General features: G+C 43.9%; 1 protein-coding gene across 2 annotated transcripts in view; it reads right to left on the bottom strand.

Annotated features, from left to right (window-relative positions):
* PHF20L1 (PHD finger protein 20 like 1) overlaps window positions 1-22,934 on the bottom strand; it is a 114,428-nt gene that overhangs the window by 6,943 nt on the left and 84,551 nt on the right. For both annotated transcript variants that reach the window (XM_073679905.1, XM_073679906.1), the window contains exons 12-18: window positions 20,735-20,950; window positions 7,263-7,316; window positions 6,879-6,974; window positions 6,168-6,332; window positions 4,403-4,584; window positions 1,775-1,874; window positions 1,252-1,447 (exon numbers count right to left, since the gene is read on the bottom strand). In XM_073679905.1, the coding sequence (XP_073536006.1) occupies window positions 1,252-1,447; window positions 1,775-1,874; window positions 4,403-4,584; window positions 6,168-6,332; window positions 6,879-6,974; window positions 7,263-7,316; window positions 20,735-20,950 (1,009 nt within the window). The remainder of the gene's footprint in view (window positions 1-1,251; window positions 1,448-1,774; window positions 1,875-4,402; window positions 4,585-6,167; window positions 6,333-6,878; window positions 6,975-7,262; window positions 7,317-20,734; window positions 20,951-22,934) is intronic.

The following is a 22,934-nucleotide window of genomic DNA, read 5'->3' as shown; positions in this document are numbered from 1 at the left end:
GTTGTAGGGAGGTCAAACAGGCACGTGGAGGCTACACACAATACTCAGCCTCATCAGGAGCATGCCCAGGCGTTGTAGGGAGGTCATACAGGCACGTGGAGGCCACACACAATACTCAGCCTCATCAGGAGCATGCCCAGGCATTGTAGGGAGGTCATACAGGCACGTGGAGGCCACACACAATACTCAGCCTCATCAGGAGCATGCCCAGGCATTGTAGGGAGGTCATACAGGCACGTGGAGCCCACACACAATACTCAGCCTCATCAGGAGCATGCCCAGGCATTGTAGGGAGGTCATACAGGCACGTGGAGGCCACACACAATACTCAGCCTCATCAGGAGCATGCCCAGGCGTTGTAGGGAGGTCATACAGGCACGTGGAGGCCATACACAATACTCAGCCTCATCAGGAGCATGCCCAGGCATTGTAGGGAGGTCATACAGGCACGTGGAGGCCACACACAATACTGAGCCTCATCAGGAGCATGCCCAGGCATTGTAGGGAGGTCATACAGGCACGTGGAGGCCACACACAATACTGAGCCTCATCAGGAGCATGCCCAGGTGTTGTAGGGAGGTCATACAGGCACGTGGAGGCCACACACAATACTGAGCCTCATCAGGAGCATGCCCAGGCGTTGTAGGGAGGTCATACAGGCACGTGGAGGCCACACACAATACTCAGCCTCATCAGGAGCATGTCCAGGCGTTGTAGGGAGGTCATACAGGCACGTGGAGGCCACACACAATACTGAGCCTCATTTTGACTTGTTTTAAGGACATTACACCAAAGTTGGATCAGCCTGTAGTGTGTTTTTCCACTTTAATTTTGGGGGTGACTCCAAATCCAGGCCTCCATTGGTTAATAAATGTGATTTCCATTGATGATTTTTGTGTGATTTTGTTGTCAGCACATTCAACTTTGTACAGAACAAAGTATTCAATGAGAATATTTCATTCATTCAGATCTAGGATGTGGTATTTGAGTGTTCCCTTTATTTTTTTGGAACAGTGTATATATATCCACACAAAGTGGAAGGAGCATGTGACCTCATTGCTGACCAATCCCAAGTGACAGCTTGAACAATTGTTTTGTATGCAGCTCTGGATGTGAATGGAGTCATGGTGCAATATGCAACATAAAGCAAATATAGTGCAGTATTTGCAAATTTACTCCTCAGTGTTTATAGATAATGGACAGAGAGACAAATGAGTCACAAAAAGGATTAGATTGAAAGTCATCACTTACTTGAGAATCCCGAATTTTAGCTGGAGTCCGTGAAGTATTTCGGTCACGCCGTACACGTCGGCCAGGAGGTGGTGCGTGGATACAATCTTCTTGGTGTTCAGGTAGGAGTAGTTCTCGTTTATGAAGGAGAGGCCGCACATGCGCCCGTTGTTAAACCAATCTCTGTCGTACTTGTATCTCGCGCTCCATCGCTGTCCTGCAAAGTGATGGCAGAGGAAAAAGAGATCAGAAGTAAAAGCTGAAAAATTTTAATTAAAAAAGTGCATAAATAAGGGAAGGACGTCGCCATATCAGTGCCGCTACCAGCCATTTTCAGAATGGTGGTGGTACGGTAGTAAGTGATGGCGCATTTTTAACAATATGCATTAATCCTTTCATTTATTGCAAAGCAAAGGCGGCATGTGTGCCGTGCCGAGCCTTCCTGCCTTTCATCTTCCCTCTGTCCAGTGCATATTCTGCTGTAGTCCTGGCTGATCTGAGGCTGCACTGAATGGACCCGATATGAGCTGAATCCTTTCCTCACCTGGCGGGTCGCTGCACACGTAGCAGATGTACTGCTCGGGAATACTGTCCTCCAGAAGCCCCATGCAAATGCTGTGCTGCCAACACAGACACTCCTCGCACTGCAATACAGATGAAACAAAGCATTGTTATGTAACGGGAACGGCAAAATGTCATTCTACAAGACAGAGCATAACTGATGATCTCCTATGAAGCCCGGCCCGACGCTGCACTTCACAGGAGGACTAAGATGGCAACGATGGGAGCCTTCAGCCAGTCCCCCGGCTGCCATGATAGCACACCAACAAGCAGTCTAGTAAATGAGGGAATATACAACCCCTGGCAAAAATTATGGAATCACCGGGCTCGGAGGATGTTCATTCAGTTGTTTAATGTGGTTGAAAAAAAGCAGATCACAGACATGGCACAAAACTAAAGTCATTTCAAATGGCAACTTTAGGGCTTTAAGAAATACTAAAAGAAATCAAGATAAAAAATGTGGTACTCGGTAAGAGCAATTTTTTTCAGACCAAGCAGAGGGAAAAATTGATGGAATCACTCAATTCTGATGGAAAAATTATGGAAACACCCTGTAAATTTTCATTTCCAAAACTAACACCTGCATCAAATTAGATCTGCTCGTTAGTCTGCATCTAAAAAGGAGTGATCACACCTTGGAGAGCTGTCGCACCAAGTGGACTGACATGAATCATGGCTCCAACACGAGAGATGTCAATTGAAACAAAGTAGAGGATTATCAAACTCTTAAAAGAAGGTAAATCATCACGCAATGTTGAAAAAGATTGTTCACAGTCAGCTGTGTCTAAAATCTGGACCAAATAAAAACAACATGGGAAGGTTGTTAAAGGCAAACATACTGGTAGACCAAGGAAGACATCAAAGCGTCAAGACCGGAAACTTAGAGCAATATTTCTCCAAAACAGGAATTGCACAACAAAACAATTGAGAAACGAATGGGAGGAAACTGGAGTCAATGTCTGTGACCGAACTGTAAGAAACCGCCTAAAGGAAATGGGAATTACATACAGAAAAGCTAAACATAAGCCGTCATTAACACCTAAACAGAAAAAAACAAGGTTACAATGGGCTAAGGAAAAGCAATCGTGGACTGTGGATGACTGGATGAAAGTCCTATTCAGTGATGAATCGCGAATCTGCATTGGGCAAGGTGATGATGCTGGAACTTTTGTTTGGTGCCGTTCCAATGAGATTTATAAAGATGACTGCATGAAGAGAACATGAAAATTTCCACAGTCATTGATGATATGGGGCTGCATGTCAGGTAAAGGCACTGGGGAGATGGCTGTCATTACATCTTCAATAAATGCCCAAGTTTACATAGATATTTTGGACAGTTTTCTTATCCCATCAATTGAAAGGATGTTTGGGGATGATGACATCATTTTTCAAGATGATAATGCATCCTGCCATAGAGCAAAAACTGTGAAAACATTCCTTGAAAGAAGACACATAAGGTCAATGTCATGACCTGCAAATAGTCCGGATCTCAATCCAATTGAAAATCTTTGGTGGAAGTTGAAGAAAATGGCCCATGACAAGGCTCCAACCTGCAAAGCTGATCTGGCAACAGCAATCAGAGAAAGTTGGAGCCAGACTGATGAAGAGTACTGTTTGTCACTCATTAAGTCCATGCCTCAGAGACTGCAAGCTGTTATTAAAGTCAGAGGCGGTGCAACAAAATACTAGTGATGTATTGGAGTGTTCTTTTGTGTGTTTGTTTTTCACGATTCCATAATTTTTTCCTCAGAATTGAGTGATTCCATAATTTTTTCCCTCTGCTTGGTCTGAAAAAAACTACCCTTACTGAGTACCACATTTCTAATCTTGATTTCTTTTAGTGTTTCTTAAAGTCCTAAAGTTGCCATTTGAAATGACTTTAGTTTTGTGCCATGTCTGTGATCTGCTTTTTTTCAACAACATTAAACAACTGAATGAACATCCTCCGAGCCCGGTGATTCCATAATTTTTGCCAGGGGTTGTATATAGTTTACACAGCAGTGATCAGAGAAAGCTCCGGACGCTGCTGTTAGAGGCAGCTGGCCGGCTGTGAAACACATCCAGCGTCTGCCTGGTGTGGGGAGGATTAGCTCCTGAGCCCCGCTTTATAAACACCCAACCTGTGATGAAAATGTATGTCACCACAGGTGGTTAAGGTGTTAAAGGGGTTGTCCACTACTTTCACATTGATGCCCTAACCATAGGATAGGGCATCAATGTATGATCGTCCGGGGTCCCGGCACCCCCGCTGATCGGCTGGTATCAGTGCCGCCGGTGGCGGCCGCAAGTCCTTACCTGCGGTGCTTGGCCGTCAAGTTGCAGTGGCCGGCGCTTGTTACTGCACATCCGCCTCCTATTCAATTCAATGGGAGGCGAATATGCAGTATCCCGCGGCGGCCACTACAGATGGACGGCCAAGCACCGCAGGTAAGGACTTCCGGCCGGTGGCCGCTGCTACCGATAACAGCTGATCGGCAGAGGGCCGGGTGCGGGACCCCGGCCGATCATACAATGATGTCCTATCCTATGGGATAGGGCATCAATGTGAAAGTAGTGGACAACTTCTTTAAGTTATCTAAGCTTTAGAATCGCAGAAGGATCAGGGACCCACCTGAATCATGAAGCCGTTCTCCTCGTCCATCTCGCACACACACCTGACGATCTCGCTGGCGCCTTCCTCCTCGTCCTGAGACTCCTCGAAGTTTGTGGAGTCAAATTCCTGGTTGTACTCATCACCGCTGAGAATCAAACTCTCAGTAGATGAGTCGTCGAGGAATTCCATGTTGGAAAGATCTGGTTGAAAAATAGAAAAGAGAAAAGGCTCAGGAGCGAAGTTACAGAAGGCATTGCGCTCTATAAGCAGCGACCGGAGCAAGCTCAGACCGCTGCTGTTTAAGCATTTCAGTACTGCTGTCAATTTCTACAAAAAAAACTGACGGGAGGCGGGCGCGGGCTGCCAGACGGGAGGCGGGCGCGGGCTGCCAGACGGGAGGCGGGCGCGGGCTGCCAGACGGGAGGCGGGCGCGGGCTGCCAGACGGGAGGCGGGCGCGGGCTGCCAGACGGGAGGCGGGCGCGGGCTGCCAGACGGGAGGCGGGCGCACCAGGGCTGTGGAGTCGGTAAGCCAAACCTTCGACTCAGACTCCTCAATTTTCATGACACCGACTCGGACTCCAGCTCAGACTGTGACTCCACGACTCCGACTCCCTCATACACGGCTCATGTTTAAGTGATAAATTTACTGTAGTACAGATTCATCTCAGCTAAAAGTCTAGACCCTTAGATCAGAATAGGACAGACATCTATAGGACATTTCATAACGTTCCCAAATTCTTATGGTAACATTTCTAGCACATCCTGCATTAAACTACTGTACCCAATTTATTATATATTTTAGGGGTCGGAGTCGGTCCATTTTATACCGACTCCAACTGCTCCAAAATGGACAAAGACTCCGACTCCACAGTCCTGGGGCGCACTGCTGGACGGGAGGCGGGCGGACTGCTGGACGAGAGGCGGGCGGACTGCTGGACGGGAGGCGGGCGGACTGCTGGACGGGAGGCGGGCGGACTGCTGGACGGGAGGCGGGCGGACTGCTGGACGGGAGGCGGGCGGACTGCTGGACGGGAGGCGGGCGGACTGCTGGACGGGAGGCGGGCGGACTGCTGGACGGGAGGCGGGCGGACTGCTGGACGGGAGGCGGGCGGACTGCTGGACGGGAGGCGGGCGGACTGCTGGACGGGAGGCGGGCGGACTGCTGGACGGGAGGCGGGCGGACTGCTGGACGGGAGGCGGGCGGACTGCTGGACGGGAGGCGGGCGGACTGCTGGACGGGAGGCGGGCGGACTGCTGGACGGAAGGCGGGCGGACAGCTGGACGGGAGGCGGGCGGACAGCTGGACGGGAGGCGGGAGGACAGCTGGACGGGAGGCGGGAGGACAGCTGGACGGGAGGCGGGAGGACAGCTGGACGGGAGGCGGGAGGACAGCTGGACGGGAGGCGGGAGGACAGCTGGACGGGAGGCGGGAGGACAGCTGGACGGGAGGCGGGAGGACAGCTGGACGGGAGGCGGGAGGACAGCTGGACGGGAGGCGGGAGGACAGCTGGACGGGAGGCGGGAGGACAGCTGGACGGGAGGCGGGAGGACAGCTGGACGGGAGGCGGGAGGACAGCTGGACGGGAGGCGGGAGGACAGCTGGACGGGAGGCGGGAGGACAGCTGGACGGGAGGCGGGGGGACAGCTGGACGGGAGGTGGGCGGACTGCTAGACCGGAGGCGTGCAGACGGCTAGATGGACAGAGAGAGACATGAGACGGATTGATACATGGGAGGCAGATAGACAGACAGAATGAGATGCCGTTTCTGGGTCTGAACGTACTTTCTCCGGTGAGATCCACAGACAGGATGGCACACGGGAACTGGAAGGTTGCATTCTTTACAGTCAAAGTGTTGTTTGGAACAACAGAGCTGGAGGATGAGAGTATCACCGGAGAGACACTTCTATCCAAGAAGTCCAAGGACACTCCTTCATAGTCCGAATGTTCTGTAAACAAGAGGGACAAAAAGTATGTAGAGAGCGGGATACCAAAAAGATGGAGTGCACAGAGTACTGGAGACGGAGACCTCTATAGACTTTGTTGCAGAAAGCAGCGCATCCCTCATACTGTGTAACAGGAGGTGCAGCCAGAATATTTCCTAATATAAGGGCTTATGTAAATGGGGTGGAAATCTTCCCTTTCTTGCCTTCACTTTTTCCTCCAAGAGCCATAACTTTTCTTTATTTTTTCCATTGACGTTGCCGTTTTCAGAGCTTTGTTTTTATGGCATTCGTTCAGTGTGGGGTAAAAATTCCTGATTCTTCAGATGAGGGTTTTTTTTTTTTGGGTGATTTTAAACTTTTCGAACTTTGCAAAATTAGTAAATAAATCACGTTTATGTCGCGATTTTCTCAGACCCGGAACAATGATATTTTTCCATTGATGGAGCGGTGTGAGGATTTGTTCGCTGTGCAGCGCTGACATTTTTATTGAGACCATCTAGGTAGAGAAAACCCATGTAACTAAGATAAGAACACGTATTAATGCCTTACTTTTCTTCTTCTTCTTTTTCTTCTTCTTCTGTTTGGATTTAGAGTGATCCTTCTCCTTCTTCTCTTTCCTTTCCTTGTCTTTTTCTTTCTTCTTACCTGCGAGGAAAACTCAGAGGTGAAACTTAAAGGATATAACCCAATATTTCTTCAGATTGTAATAGCCTGGACGTCATATTTCTGGGGCTGCAATAAGATGATTTATAGATGTCCACCCCCCTTCTAGCATGACACCCTTTACCTTCCCACCAGGATGACCCCATCTACACCCTCCACATTTAAAGGGCCGGTGTCCTGACCAGATAGACAATGTGCTAGTGCTTTATCCATAATGATAAGTCCCCATAAGTAAAAGTGAGAAAAGAGAAAAAATAATAATCTTATTACCGGCAGAAGACGTTTTGTCTTCAGTCTTTACTTTCTTCTCAGTTTTTACAGCTCCTGTAGAAGGGAAAAGATCACGGTCAGTAAGAAACGCCGGGATGAGACAGAGCCGGCTCTTAAAAGAAGTTATGATTTACTGTGGATCTGGCAACAGATTTTACAATACAAAATGAAGATATTATTATTAAACTCTTAAGGACTGTACAGGGTTTCTGGCTTTCATTTATGCCTCTACTTCCTCAGAAGGTCCCCAACTTACCAAGACATATTTGAAATGCAGCTGTCACACTTCACACTGGCATCTAAGAGGTTAAGCTGATGCGATCGGAGCAAAAGCCAATCTCTTAGGGATGACGGTTCCCCGCTTTATATAACTCAGGATCAGTAATGTAATGTATGTATACAGTAACTGCACCAGCAGAATAGTGAGTGCAGCTCTGGAGTATAATACAGGATGTAACTCAGGATCAGTAATGTAATGTATGTACACAGTGACTGTACCAGCAGAATAGTGAGTGCAGCTCTGGAGTATAATACAGGATGTAACTCAGGATCAGTAATGTAATGTATGAACACAGTGACTGCACCAGCAGAATAGTGAGTGCAGCTCTGGAGTATAATACAGGAGGTAACTCAGGATCAGTAATGTAATGTATGTACACAGTGACTGCACAAGCAGAATAGTGAGTGCAGCTCTGGAGTATAATACAGGATGTAACTCAGGATCAGTAATGTAATGTATGTACACAGTGACTGTACCAGCAGAATAGTGAGTGCAGCTCTGGAGTATAATACAGGATGTAACTCAGGATCAGTAATGTAATGTATGTACACAGTGACTGCACAAGCAGAATAGTGAGTGCAGCTCTGGAGTATAATACAGGATGTAACTCAGGATCAGTAATGTAATGTATGTACACAGTGACTGCACCAGCAGAATAGTGAGTGCAGCTCTGGAGTATAATACAGGATGTAACTCAGGATCAGTAATGTAATGTATATACACAGTGACTGCACCAGCAGAAGAGTGAGTGCAGCTCTGGGGTATAATACAGGATCAGTAATGTAATGTATGTACACAGTGACTGCACCAGCAGAATAGTGAGTGCAGCTCTGGAGAATAATACAGGATGTAACTCAGGATCAGTAATGTAATGTATATACACAGTGACTGCACCAGCAGAATAGTGAGAGCAGCTCTGGAGCATAATACAGGATGTAACTCAGGATCAGTACAGGATCAGTAATGTAATGTATGTACACAGTGACTGCACCAGCAGAATAGTGAGTGCAGCTCTGGAGAATAATACAGGATGTAACTCAGGATCAGTACAGGATCAGTAATGTAATGTATGTACACAGTGACTGCACCAGCAGAATAGTGAGTGCAGCTCTGGAGTATAATACAGGAGGTAACTCAGGATCAGTAATGTAATGTATGTACACAGTGACTGCACAAGCAGAATAGTGAGTGCAGCTCTGGAGTATAATACAGGAGGTAACTCAGGATCAGTAATGTAATGTATGTACACAGTGACTGCACCAGCAGAATAGTGAGTGCAGCTCTGGAGTATAATACAGGATGTAACTCAGGATCAGTAATGTAATGTATGTACACAGTGACTGCACCAGCAGAATAGTGAGTGCAGCTCTGGAGTATAATACAGGATGTAACTCAGGATCAGTAATGTAATGTATGTACACAGTGACTGCACCAGCAGAATAGTGAGTGCAGCTCTGGAGTATAATACAGGATGTAACTCAGGATCAGTAATGTAATGTATGTACACAGTGACTGCACCAGCAGAATAGTGAGTGCAGCTCTGGAGTATAATACAGGATGTAACTCAGGATCAGTAATGTAATGTATGTACACAGTGACTGCACCAGCAGAATAATGAGTGCAGCTCTGGAGTATAATACAGGATGTAACTCAGGATCAGTACAGGATCAGTAATGTTATGTATGTACACAGTGACTGCACCAGCAGAAGAGTGAGTGCAGCTCTGGAGTATAATACAGGATGTAACTCAGGATCAGTAATGTAATGTATGTACACAGTGACTGTACCAGCAGAATAGTGAGTGCAGCTCTGGAGTATAATACAGGATGTAACTCAGGATCAGTACAGGATCAGTAATGTAATGTATGTACACAGTGACTGCACCAGCAGAATAGTGAGTACAGCTCTGGAGTATAATACAGGATGTAACTCAGGATCAGTACAGGATCAGTAATGTAATGTATATACACAGTGACTGCACCAGCAGAATAGTGAGTGCAGCTCTGGAGTATAATACAGGATGTAACTCAGGATCAGTACAGGATCAGTAATGTTATGTATGTACACAGTGACTGCACCAGCAGAAGAGTGAGTGCAGCTCTGGAGTATAATACAGGATGTAACTCAGGATCAGTAATGTAATGTATGTACACAGTGACTGTACCAGCAGAATAGTGAGTGCAGCTCTGGAGTATAATACAGGATGTAACTCAGGATCAGTACAGGATCAGTAATGTTATGTATGTACACAGTGACTGCACCAGCAGAAGAGTGAGTGCAGCTCTGGAGTATAATACAGGATGTAACTCAGGATCAGTAATGTAATGTATGTACACAGTGACTGCACAAGCAGAATAGTGAGTGCAGCTCTGGAGTATAATACAGGATGTAACTCAGGATCAGTAATGTAATGTATGTACACAGTGACTGTACCAGCAGAATAGTGAGTGCAGCTCTGGAGTATAATACAGGATGTAACTCAGGATCAGTACAGGATCAGTAATGTAATGTATATACACAGTGACTGCACCAGCAGAATAGTGAGTGCAGCTCTGGAGTATAATACAGGATGTAACTCAGGATCAGTACAGGATCAGTAATGTTATGTATGTACACAGTGACTGCACCAGCAGAATAGTGAGTGCAGCTCTGGAGTATAATACAGGAGGTAACTCAGGATCAGTAATGTAATGTATGTACACAGTGACTGCACAAGCAGAATAGTGAGTGCAGCTCTGGAGTATAATACAGGATGTAACTCAGGATCAGTAATGTAATGTATGTACACAGTGACTGTACCAGCAGAATAGTGAGTGCAGCTCTGGAGTATAATACAGGATGTAACTCAGGATCAGTACAGGATCAGTAATGTTATGTATGTACACAGTGACTGCACCAGCAGAATAGTGAGTGCAGCTCTGGAGTATAATACAGGATGTAACTCAGGATCAGTACAGGATCAGTAATGTAATGTATGTACACAGTGACTGCACCAGCAGAAGAGTGAGTGCAGCTCTGGGGTATAATACAGGATGTAACTCAGGATCACTAATGTAATGTATGTACACAGTGACTGTACCAGCAGAATAGTGAGTGCAGCTCTGGAGTATAATACAGGATGTAACTCAGGATCAGTAATGTAATGTATGTACACAGTGACTGCACAAGCAGAATAGTGAGTGCAGCTCTGGAGTATAATACAGGATGTAACTCAGGATCAGTAATGTAATGTATGTACACAGTGACTGTACCAGCAGAATAGTGAGTGCAGCTCTGGAGTATAATACAGGATGTAACTCAGGATCAGTACAGGATCAGTAATGTAATGTATATACACAGTGACTGCACCAGCAGAATAGTGAGTGCAGCTCTGGAGTATAATACAGGATGTAACTCAGGATCAGTACAGGATCAGTAATGTTATGTATGTACACAGTGACTGCAACAGCAGAATAGTGAGTGCAGCTCTGGAGTATAATACAGGAGGTAACTCAGGATCAGTAATGTAATGTATGTACACAGTGACTGCACAAGCAGAATAGTGAGTGCAGCTCTGGAGTATAATACAGGATGTAACTCAGGATCAGTAATGTAATGTATGTACACAGTGACTGTACCAGCAGAATAGTGAGTGCAGCTCTGGAGTATAATACAGGATGTAACTCAGGATCAGTACAGGATCAGTAATGTAATGTATGTACACAGTGACTGCACCAGCAGAATAGTGAGTGCAGCTCTGGAGTATAATACAGGAGGTAACTCAGGATCAGTAATGTAATGTATGTACACAGTGACTGCACAAGCAGAATAGTGAGTGCAGCTCTGGAGTATAATACAGGATGTAACTCAGGATCAGTAATGTAATGTATGTACACAGTGACTGTACCAGCAGAATAGTGAGTGCAGCTCTGGAGTATAATACAGGATGTAACTCAGGATCAGTACAGGATCAGTAATGTAATGTATATACACAGTGACTGCACCAGCAGAATAGTGAGTGCAGCTCTGGAGTATAATACAGGATGTAACTCAGGATCAGTACAGGATCAGTAATGTTATGTATGTACACAGTGACTGCACCAGCAGAATAGTGAGTGCAGCTCTGGAGTATAATACAGGAGGTAACTCAGGATCAGTAATGTAATGTATGTACACAGTGACTGCACAAGCAGAATAGTGAGTGCAGCTCTGGAGTATAATACAGGATGTAACTCAGGATCAGTAATGTAATGTATGTACACAGTGACTGTACCAGCAGAATAGTGAGTGCAGCTCTGGAGTATAATACAGGATGTAACTCAGGATCAGTACAGGATCAGTAATGTTATGTATGTACACAGTGACTGCACCAGCAGAATAGTGAGTGCAGCTCTGGAGTATAATACAGGATGTAACTCAGGATCAGTACAGGATCAGTAATGTAATGTATGTACACAGTGACTGCACCAGCAGAAGAGTGAGTGCAGCTCTGGAGTATAATACAGGATGTAACTCAGGATCAGTAATGTAATGTATGTACACAGTGACTGTACCAGCAGAATAGTGAGTGCAGCTCTGGAGTATAATACAGGATGTAACTCAGGATCAGTAATGTAATGTATGTACACAGTGACTGTACCAGCAGAACAGTGAGTGCAGCTCTGGAGTATAATACAGGATGTAACTCAGGATCAGTAATGTAATGTATGTACACAGTGACTGTACCAGCAGAAGAGTGACTGCAGCTCTGGAGTATAATACAGGATGTAACTCAGGATCAGTAATGTAATGTATATACACAGTGACTGCACCAGCAGAATAGTGAGAGCAGCTCTGGAGTATAATACAGGATGTAACTCAGGATCAGTAATGTAATGTATGTACACAGTGACTGTACCAGCAGAATAGTGAGTGCAGCTCTGGAGAATAATACAGGATGTAACTCAGGATCAGTACAGGATCAGTAATGTAATGTATGTACACAGTGACTGCACCAGCAGAATAGTGAGTGCAGCTCTGGAGTATAATACAGGAGGTAACTCAGGATCAGTAATGTAATGTATGTACACAGTGACTGCACAAGCAGAATAGTGAGTGCAGCTCTGGAGTATAATACAGGATGTAACTCAGGATCAGTAATGTAATGTATGTACACAGTGACTGTACCAGCAGAATAGTGAGTGCAGCTCTGGAGTATAAAACAGGATGTAACTCAGGATCAGTAATGTAATGTATGTACACAGTGACTGCACCAGCAGAATAGTGAGTGCAGCTCTGGAGTATAATACAGGAGGTAACTCAGGATCAGTAATGTAATGTATGTACACAGTGACTGCACAAGCAGAATAGTGAGTGCAGCTCTGGAGTATAATACAGGATGTAACTCAGGATCAGTAACGTAATGTATGTACACAGTGACTGCACCAGCAGAATAGTGAGTGCAGCTCTGGAGTATAATACAGGATGTAACTCAGGATCAGTAATGTAATGTATGTACACAGTGACTGCACCAGCAGAATAGTGAGTGCAGCTCTGGAGTATAATACAGGATGTAACTCAGGATCAGTAATGTAATGTATGTACACAGTGACTGCACCAGCAGAATAATGAGTGAAGCTCTGGAGTATAATACAGGATGTAACTCAGGATCAGTACAGGATCAGTAATGTTATGTATGTACACAGTGACTGCACCAGCAGAAGAGTGAGTGCAGCTCTGGAGTATAATACAGGATGTAACTCAGGATCAGTAATGTAATGTATGTACACAGTGACTGTACCAGCAGAATAGTGAGTGCAGCTCTGGAGTATAATACAGGATGTAACTCAGGATCAGTACAGGATCAGTAATGTAATGTATGTACACAGTGACTGCACCAGCAGAATAGTGAGTGCAGCTCTGGAGTATAATACAGGATGTAACTCAGGATCAGTACAGGATCAGTAATGTTATGTATGTACACAGTGACTGCACCAGCAGAAGAGTGAGTGCAGCTCTGGAGTATAATACAGGATGTAACTCAGGATCAGTAATGTAATGTATGTACACAGTGACTGTACCAGCAGAATAGTGAGTGCAGCTCTGGAGTATAATACAGGATGTAACTCAGGATCAGTACAGGATCAGTAATGTAATGTATGTACACAGTGACTGCACCAGCAGAATAGTGAGTGCAGCTCTGGAGTATAATACAGGAGGTAACTCAGGATCAGTAATGTAATGTATGTACACAGTGACTGCACAAGCAGAATAGTGAGTGCAGCTCTGGAGTATAATACAGGATGTAACTCAGGATCAGTAATGTAATGTATGTACACAGTGACTGTACCAGCAGAATAGTGAGTGCAGCTCTGGAGTATAATACAGGATGTAACTCAGGGTCAGTACAAGATCAGTAATGTAATGTATGTACACAGTGACTGCACCAGCAGAATAGTGAGTGCAGCTCTGGAGTATAATACAGGAGGTAACTCAGGATCAGTAATGTAATGTATGTACACAGTGACTGCACAAGCAGAATAGTGAGTGCAGCTCTGGAGTATAATACAGGATGTAACTCAGGATCAGTAATGTAATGTATGTACACAGTGACTGTACCAGCAGAATAGTGAGTGCAGCTCTGGAGTATAATACAGGAGGTAACTCAGGATCAGTAATGTAATGTATGTACACAGTGACTGCACCAGCAGAATAGTGAGTGCAGCTCTGGAGTATAATACAGGATGTAACTCAGGATCAGTAATGTAATGTATGTACACAGTGACTGCACAAGCAGAATAGTGAGTGCAGCTCTGGAGTATAATACAGGATGTAACTCAGGATCAGTAATGTAATGTATGTACACAGTGACTGTACCAGCAGAATAGTGAGTGCAGCTCTGGAGTATAATACAGGATGTAACTCAGGATCAGTACAGGATCAGTAATGTAATGTATGTACACAGTGACTGCACCAGCAGAATAGTGAGTGCAGCTCTGGAGTATAATACAGGAGGTAACTCAGGATCAGTAATGTAATGTATGTACACAGTGACTGCACAAGCAGAATAGTGAGTGCAGCTCTGGAGTATAATACAGGATGTAACTCAGGATCAGTAATGTAATGTATGTACACAGTGACTGTACCAGCAGAATAGTGAGTGCAGCTCTGGAGTATAATACAGGATGTAACTCAGGATCAGTACAGGATCAGTAATGTAATGTATGTACACAGTGACTGCACCAGCAGAATAGTGAGTACAGCTCTGGAGTATAATACAGGATGTAACTCAGGATCAGTACAGGATCAGTAATGTAATGTATGTACACAGTGACTGCACCGGCCAAATAGTGAGTGCAGCTCTGGAGTATAATACAGGATGTAACTCAGGATCAATACAGGATCAGTAATGTAATGTATGTACACAGTGACTGCACCAGCAGAAGAGTGAGTGCAGCTCTGGAGTATAATACAGGATGTAACCCAGGATCAGTAATGTAATGTATGTACACAGTGACTGCACCAGCAGAAGAGTGAGTGCAGCTCTGGAGTATAATACAGGATGTAACTCAGGATCAGTACAGGATTAGTAATGTAATGTATGTACACAATGACTGCACCAGCAGAATAGTGAGTGCAGCTCTGGAGTATAATACAGGATGTAACTCAGGATCAGTACAGGATCAGTAATGTAATGTATGTACACAGTGACTCCACCAGCAGAATAGTGAGTGCAGCTCTGGAGGATAATACAGGATGTAACTCAGGATCAGTACAGGATCAGTAATGTAATGTATGTACACAGTGACTGCACCAGCAGAAGAGTGAGTGTAGCTCTGGAGTATAATACAGGATGTAACTCAGGATCAGTACAGGATTAGTAATGTAATGTATGTACACAATGACTGCACCAGCAGAATAGTGAGTGCAGCTCTGGAGGATAATACAGGAGGTAACTCAGGATCAGTAATGTAATGTATGTACACAGTGAATACACCAGCAGAATAGAGAGTGCAGCTCTGGAGTATAATACAGGATGTAACTCAGGATCAGTAATGTAATGTATGTACACAGTGACTGCACCAGCAGAATAGTGAGTGCAGCTCTGGAGTATAATCCAGGATGTAACTCAGGATCAGTAATGTAATGTATGTACACAGTGACTGCAACAGCAGAATAGTGAGTGCAGCTCTGGAGTATAATACAGGATGTAACTCTGGATCAGTACAGGATCAGTAATGTAATGTATGTACACAGTGACTGCACCAGCAGAAGAGTGAGTGCAGCTCTGGAGTATAATACAGGATGTAACTCAGGATCAGTACAGGATCAGTAATGTAATGTATGTACACAGTGACTGCACCAGCAGAAGAGTGAGTGCAGCTCTGGAGTATAATACAGGATGTAACTCAGGATCAGTACAGGATTAGTAATGTAATGTATGTACACAGTGACTCCACCAGCAGAATAGTGAGTGCAGCTCTGGAGTATAATACAGGATGTAACTCAGGATCAGTACAGGATCAGTAATGTAATGTATGTACACAGTGACTGCACCAGCAGAAGAGTGAGTGCAGCTCTGGAGTATAATACAGGATGTAACTCAGGATCAGTACAGGATCAGTAATGTAATGTATGTACACAGTGACTCCACCAGCAGAATAGTGAGTGCAGCTCTGGAGTATAATACAGGATGTAACTCAGGATCAGTACAGGATTAGTAATGTAATGTATGTACACAATGACTGCACCAGCAGAATAGTGAGTGCAGCTCTGGAGGATAATACATGAGGTAACTCAGGATCAGTAATGTAATGTATGTACCCAGTGAATACACCAGCAGAATAGAGAGTGCAGCTCTGAAGTATAATACAGGATGTAACTCAGGATCAGTAATGTAATGCATGTATACAGTGACTGCACCAGCAGAATAGTGAGTGCAGCTCTGGAGTATAATACAGGATGTAACTCAGGATCAGCAATGTAATGTATGTACACAGTGACTGCACCAGCAGAATAGTGAGTGCAGCTCTGGAGTATAATACAGGATGTAACTCAGGATCAGTAATGTAATGTATGTACACAGTGACTGCACCAGCAGAATAGTGAGTGCAGCTCTGGAGTATAATACAGGAGGTAACTCAGGATCAGTACAGGATCAGTAATATATGTACACAGTGACTGCACCAGCAGAATAGTGAGTGCAGCTCTGAAGTATAATACAGGATGCAACTCAGGATAAGTAATGTAATGTATGTACACAGTGACTGCACCAGGAGAATAGTGAGCACAGCTCTGGAGTATAATACAGGATGTAACTCAGGATCAGTAAAGGATCAGTAATGTACTGTATGTACACAGTGACTGCACCAGCAGAATAGTCAGTGCAGCTCTGGAGTATAATACAGGATGTAACTCAGGATCAGTACAGGATCAGTAATGTAATGTATGTACACAGTGACTGCACCAGGAGAATAGTGAGCACAGCTCTGGAGTATAATACAGGATATAACTCAGGATCAGTAAAGGATCAGTAATGTACTGTATGTACACAGTGACTGCACCAGCAGAATAGTCAGTGCAGCTCTGGAGTATAATACAGGATGTAACTCAGGATCAGTAATGTAATGTATGTACATAGTGACTCCACCATCAGAATAGTGAGTGCAGCTCTGGAGTATAATACAGGATATAACTCAGGATCAGTAATGTAATGTATGTACACAGTGACTGCACCAGCAGAATAGTGAGTGCCGCTCTGGAGTATAATAGAGGATGTAACTCAGGATCAGTACAGGATCAGTAATGTAATGTATGTACACAGTGACTGCACCATCAGAATACTGAGTGCAGCTCTGGAGTATAATACAGGATGTAACTCAGGATCAGTACAGGATCAGTAATGTAATGTATGTACACAGTGACTGCACCAGCAGAATAGTGAGTGCAGCTCTGGGGTATAATACAGGATGTAACTCAGGATCAGTAATGTAATGTATGTACACAGTGACTGCACCAGCAGAATAGTGAGTGCAGCTCTGGAGTATAATACAGGATGTAACTCAGGATCAGTACAGGATAAGTAATGTAATGTATGTACACAGTGACTGCACCAGCAGAGTAATGAGTGCAGCTCTGGAGTATAATACCGGATGTAACTCAGGATCAGTACAGGATCAGTAATGTAATGTATGTACACAGTGAATCCACCAGCAGAATAGTGAGTGCAGCTCTGGAGTATAATACAGGATGTAACTCAGGATCAGTAATGTAATGTATGTACACAGTGACTGCACCAGCAGAATAGTGAGTGCAGCTCTAGAGTATAATACAGGATGTAACTCAGGATCAGTAATGTAATGTATGTACACAGTGACTGCACCAGCAGAATAGTGAGTGCAACTCTGGAGTATAATACAGGAGGTAACTCAGGATCAGTAATGTAATGTATGTACACAGTGACTGCACCATCAGAATACTGAGTGCAGCTCTGGGGTATAATACAGGATGTAACTCAGGATCAGTACAGGATCAGTAATGTAATGTATGTACACAGTGACTGCACCAGCAGAATAGTGAGTGCAGCTCTGGGGTATAATACAGGATGTAACTCAGGATCAGTACAGGATCAGTAATGTAATGTATGTACACAGTGACTCCACCAGCAGAATAGTGAGTGCAGCTCTGGGGTATAATACAGGATGTAACTCAGGATCAGTACAGGATCAGTAATGTAATGTATGTACACAGTGACTCCACCAGCAGAATAGTGAGTGCAGCTCTGGGGTATAATACAGGATGTAACTCAGGATCAGTACAGGATCAGTAATGTAATGTATGTACACAGTGACTGCACCAGCAGAATAGTGAGTGCAGCTCTGGGGTATAATACAGGATGTAACTCAGGATCAGTACAGGATCAGTAATGTAATGTATGTACACAGTGACTCCACCAGCAGAATAGTGAGTGCAGCTCTGGGGTATAATACAGGATGTAACTCAGGATCAGTACAGGATCAGTAATGTAATGTATGTACACAGTGACTGCACCAGCAGAATAGTGAATGCAGCTCTCGAGTATAATACAGGATGTAACTCAGGATCAGTAATGTAATGTACACAGTGACTGCACCAGCAGAATAGTGAGTGCAGCTCTCGAGTATAATACAGGATGTAACTCAGGATCAGTACAGGATCAGTAATGTAATGTATGTACACAGTGACTGCACCAGCAGAATAGTGAGTGCAGCTCTGGGGTATAATACAGGATGTAACTCAGGATCAGTAATGTAATGTATGTACACAATGACTGTACCAGCAGAATAGTGAGTGCAGCTCTGGAGTATAATACAGGATGTATCTCAGGATCAGTAATGTAATGTATGTACACAGTGACTGCACCAGCAGAATAGTGAGTGCAGCTCTGGAGTATAATACAGGATGTAACTCAGGATCAGTACAGGATACGTAATGTATGTACACTGTGACTGCACAAGCAAAATAGTGAGTGCAGCTCTGGAGGATAATACAGGATGTAACCCAGGATCAGTACAGGATCAGTAATGTAATGTATGTACACAGTGACTGCACCAGCAGAATAGTGAGTGCCGCTCTGGAGTATAATAGAGGATGTAACTCAGGATCAGTACAGGATCAGTAATGTAATGTATGTACACAGTGACTGCACCAGCAGAATAGTGAGTGCAGCTCTGGAGGATAATACAGGATGTAACTCAGGATCAGTACAGGATAAGTAATGTATGTACACAGTGACTGCACAAGCAAAATAGTGAGTGCAGCTCTGGAGGATAATACAGGATGTAACTCAGGATCAGTACAGGATCAGTAATGTAATGTATGTACACAATGACTGCACCAGCAGAATAGTGAGTGCCGCTCTGGAGTATAATAGAGGATGTAACTCAGGATCAGTACAGGAGCAGTAATGTAATGTATGTACACAGTGACAGCACCAGCAGATTAGTGAGTGCAGCTCTGGAGTATAATACACGATATAACTCAGGATCAGTACAGGATAAGTAATGTATGTACACAGTGACTGCACCAGCAGAATAGTGAGTGCAGCTCTGGAGGATAATACAGGATGTAACTCAGGATCAGTACAGGATAAGTAATGTATGTACACAGTGACTGCACCAGCAGAATAGTGAGTGCAGCTCTGGAGTATAATACAGGATGTAACTCAGGATCAGTACAGGATCAGTAATGTAATGTATGTACACAGTGACTGCACCAACAGAATAGTGAGTGCAGCTCTGGAGTATAATACAGGATGTAACTCAGGATCAGTAATGTATGTACACAGTGACTGCACCAGCAGAATAGTGAGTGCAGCTCTGGAGGATAATAGAGGAGGTAACTCAGGATCAGTACAGGATCAGTAATGTAATGTATGTTCACTGACTGCACCAGCAGAATAGTGAGTGCAGCTCTGGAGTGTAATACAGGATGTAACTCAGGATCAGTACAGGATCAGTAATGTAATGTATGTACACAGTGACTGCACCAACAGAATAGTGAGTGCAGCTCTGGAGTATAATACAGGATGTAACTCAGGATCAGTAATGTATGTACACAGTGACTGCACCAGCAGAATAGTGAGTGCAGCTCTGGAGGATAATACAGGAGGTAACTCAGGATCAGTACAGGATCAGTAATGTAATGTATGTTCACTGACTGCACCAGCAGAATAGTGAGTGCAGCTCTGGAGTATAATACAGGATGTAACTCGGGATCAGTACAGGATCAGTAATGTAATGTATGTACACAGTGACTGCACCAGCAGAATAGTGAGTGCAGCTCTGGAGTAAAAATACAGGAGGTAACTCAGGATCAGTACAGAATCAGTAAGGTAATGTATGTTCACTGACTGCACCAGCAGAATAGTGAGTGCAGCTCTGGAGTATAATACAGGATGTAACTCAGGATCAGTACAGGATCAGTAATGTAATGTATGTACACAGTGACTGCACCAACAGAATAGTGAGTGCAGCTCTGGAGTATAATACAGGATACAAAAAAAGTTTGATCCCCCTGTGTAAATTGGACATGCACAGTAACGATTATTTTCCCCATACAGTTTGCAGTGGTGTAGATGAGCGCTGATGAATGTGACATGGGGTAGATTTGAGCTACTTTTGAGCATTGGGTGAAGTCTGCCTTAAGAACCATCTTCTTGGTTGTACATAACAATATAAAGACTTCAGTACTTTACCAACTTCCGGCTGCTTGTCTTTGTCATTTACTTTCTTTATTATCTTTTCCTGCAGACTGTCAGACAGTTTGTTTTCTGCAGCTGGAGGAGATGACGTCTCGGTCCTTTCGGTGCTTGGGGGAGCCGAGGATTTCTTCTTCTTGCTTCCTTTAGGCGGTTTCAGGTTATTTGGTGAGGCCAAGGCGGTCAGTAAAGAGAGAGGATGCGACTCCAGGGCTGGAAACAGAGGACAGGCTGACATTACTGATGCTGTCTATGGCCGCAGCACCAAGCATTACAGAGGCGATGTCTGGAGAGACGCTCACAAAGGTGCAGAACATTTCACTTTAAAACTTATTGGACTAAATATCATAGTAAAATCTAAGTATTTAAGCTACAAATTATAAGCAAGCACCACAACTGCCAGAAATTCACACACATTTAATGATTTGTGTTAAATGTATTTTTTTCTATTTAATCTCAATCTGTATTACAAAACCAGACTAAATATATTTTTTCACATTGGCCACTTAGGCTCTTTTAGACTTTCCAGTTTCTTACGTAAGACTTTTCAGTAGTCTCATCATCACAGACTGATAACACATCTATATACAGTAGATAACACAGGATCCACCATTCACAATAGGTGATGTCACAGCTCACCTCCTCCTCCTGTACAATGACTGATAACATCTCTATATACAGTAAATAACACAGGATCCACCATTCACTATAAGTGATATCACAGCTCACCTCCTCCTCCTAATGTACAATGACTGATAACACCTCTATGTACAGTAGATAACACAGGATCCATCATTCACAATAGGTGATGTCACAGCTCACCTCCTCCTCCTAATGTACAATGACTGATAACACCTCTTTATACAGTAGATAACACAGGATCCATCATTCACAATAGGTGATGTCACAGCTCACCTCCTCCTCCTGTACAATGACTGATAACACCTCTATATACAGTAGATAACACAGGATCCACCATTCACTATAAGTGATATCACAGCTCACCTCCTCCTGTACAATGAATGATAACACCTCTATATACAGTATATAACACAGGATCCCCCCTTCACAATAGGTGATGTCACAGCTCACCTCCTCCTCCTAATGTACAATGACTGATAACACCTCTATGTACAGTAGATAACGCAGGATCCATCATTCATAATAGGTGATATCACCGCTCACCTCCCCCTCCTGTACAATGACTGATAACACCTCTATATACAGTAAATAACACAGGATCCACCATTCACAATAGGTGATGTCACAGCTCACCTCCTCCTCCTAATGTACAATGACTGATAACACCTCTATGTACAGTAGATAACACAGGATCCATCATTCACAATAGGTGATAACACAGCTCACCTCCTCCTCCGGTATAATGACTGATAACACCTCTATATACAGTAAATAACACAGGATCCACCATTCACAATAGGTGATGTCACAGCTCACCTCCTCCTCCTAATGTACAATGACTGATAACACCTCTATATACAGCAGATAACACAGGATCCACCATTCCCAATAGGTGTTATCACAGCTCACCTCCTCCCCCTCCTATACAATGACTGATAACACCTCTATATACAATATATAACACAGGATCCACCATTCCCAATAGGTGATGTCACAGCTCACCTCCTCCTCCTCCTGTATAATGACTGATAACACCTCTACATAACACTCCGCCCCAACCTGGTAACACAGGGCTTTCAATGTATTCCTAAATTTCCAGGAGGAATAAAAGAGTAATAGCACAATGTAGAATTCTAAGAAAAGAGGATTCATTGTTAGAATATGGAGAATACGACTTGCTACATCTCACTGACATATACACATAGGCTTGTACTGGCCAAAGCTAAGCCAGAAATGTGTCTTCCTGGTATCTAGATACTGAACGACGTTTGTCACTAGTTGTTTCGGAAGAAAAAATATATATACAATAAGTCTGAAAAAGAAAAAAAAAGTATAAAAGCAATAAAAAAATATATATATTTATTTTTTTTGTTTCATTTTCAGAACAGAGCTACCCTTTTACTTAGGATGTATGGAAAGCTAACAAAATCACAGAGACTTTCCTAAATTATCTCTAATGTTTCCTGCACTTTCAGACAAAGTGACCTCATTACATAAATAACGTTTGTTTGTTTTTTAAAATAAATAATAATAATAAAATTGCTACAAAGTGTTG

The sequence above is a fragment of the Phyllobates terribilis genome, unplaced genomic scaffold, assembly GCF_046119375.1.
Source record: "Phyllobates terribilis strain yellow unplaced genomic scaffold, ASM4611937v1 Scaffold_4__5_contigs__length_816908805, whole genome shotgun sequence".
Classification (NCBI taxonomy): Eukaryota; Metazoa; Chordata; class Amphibia; order Anura; family Dendrobatidae; genus Phyllobates; species Phyllobates terribilis.
This window is presented reverse-complemented; position numbering and strand designations above follow the sequence as displayed.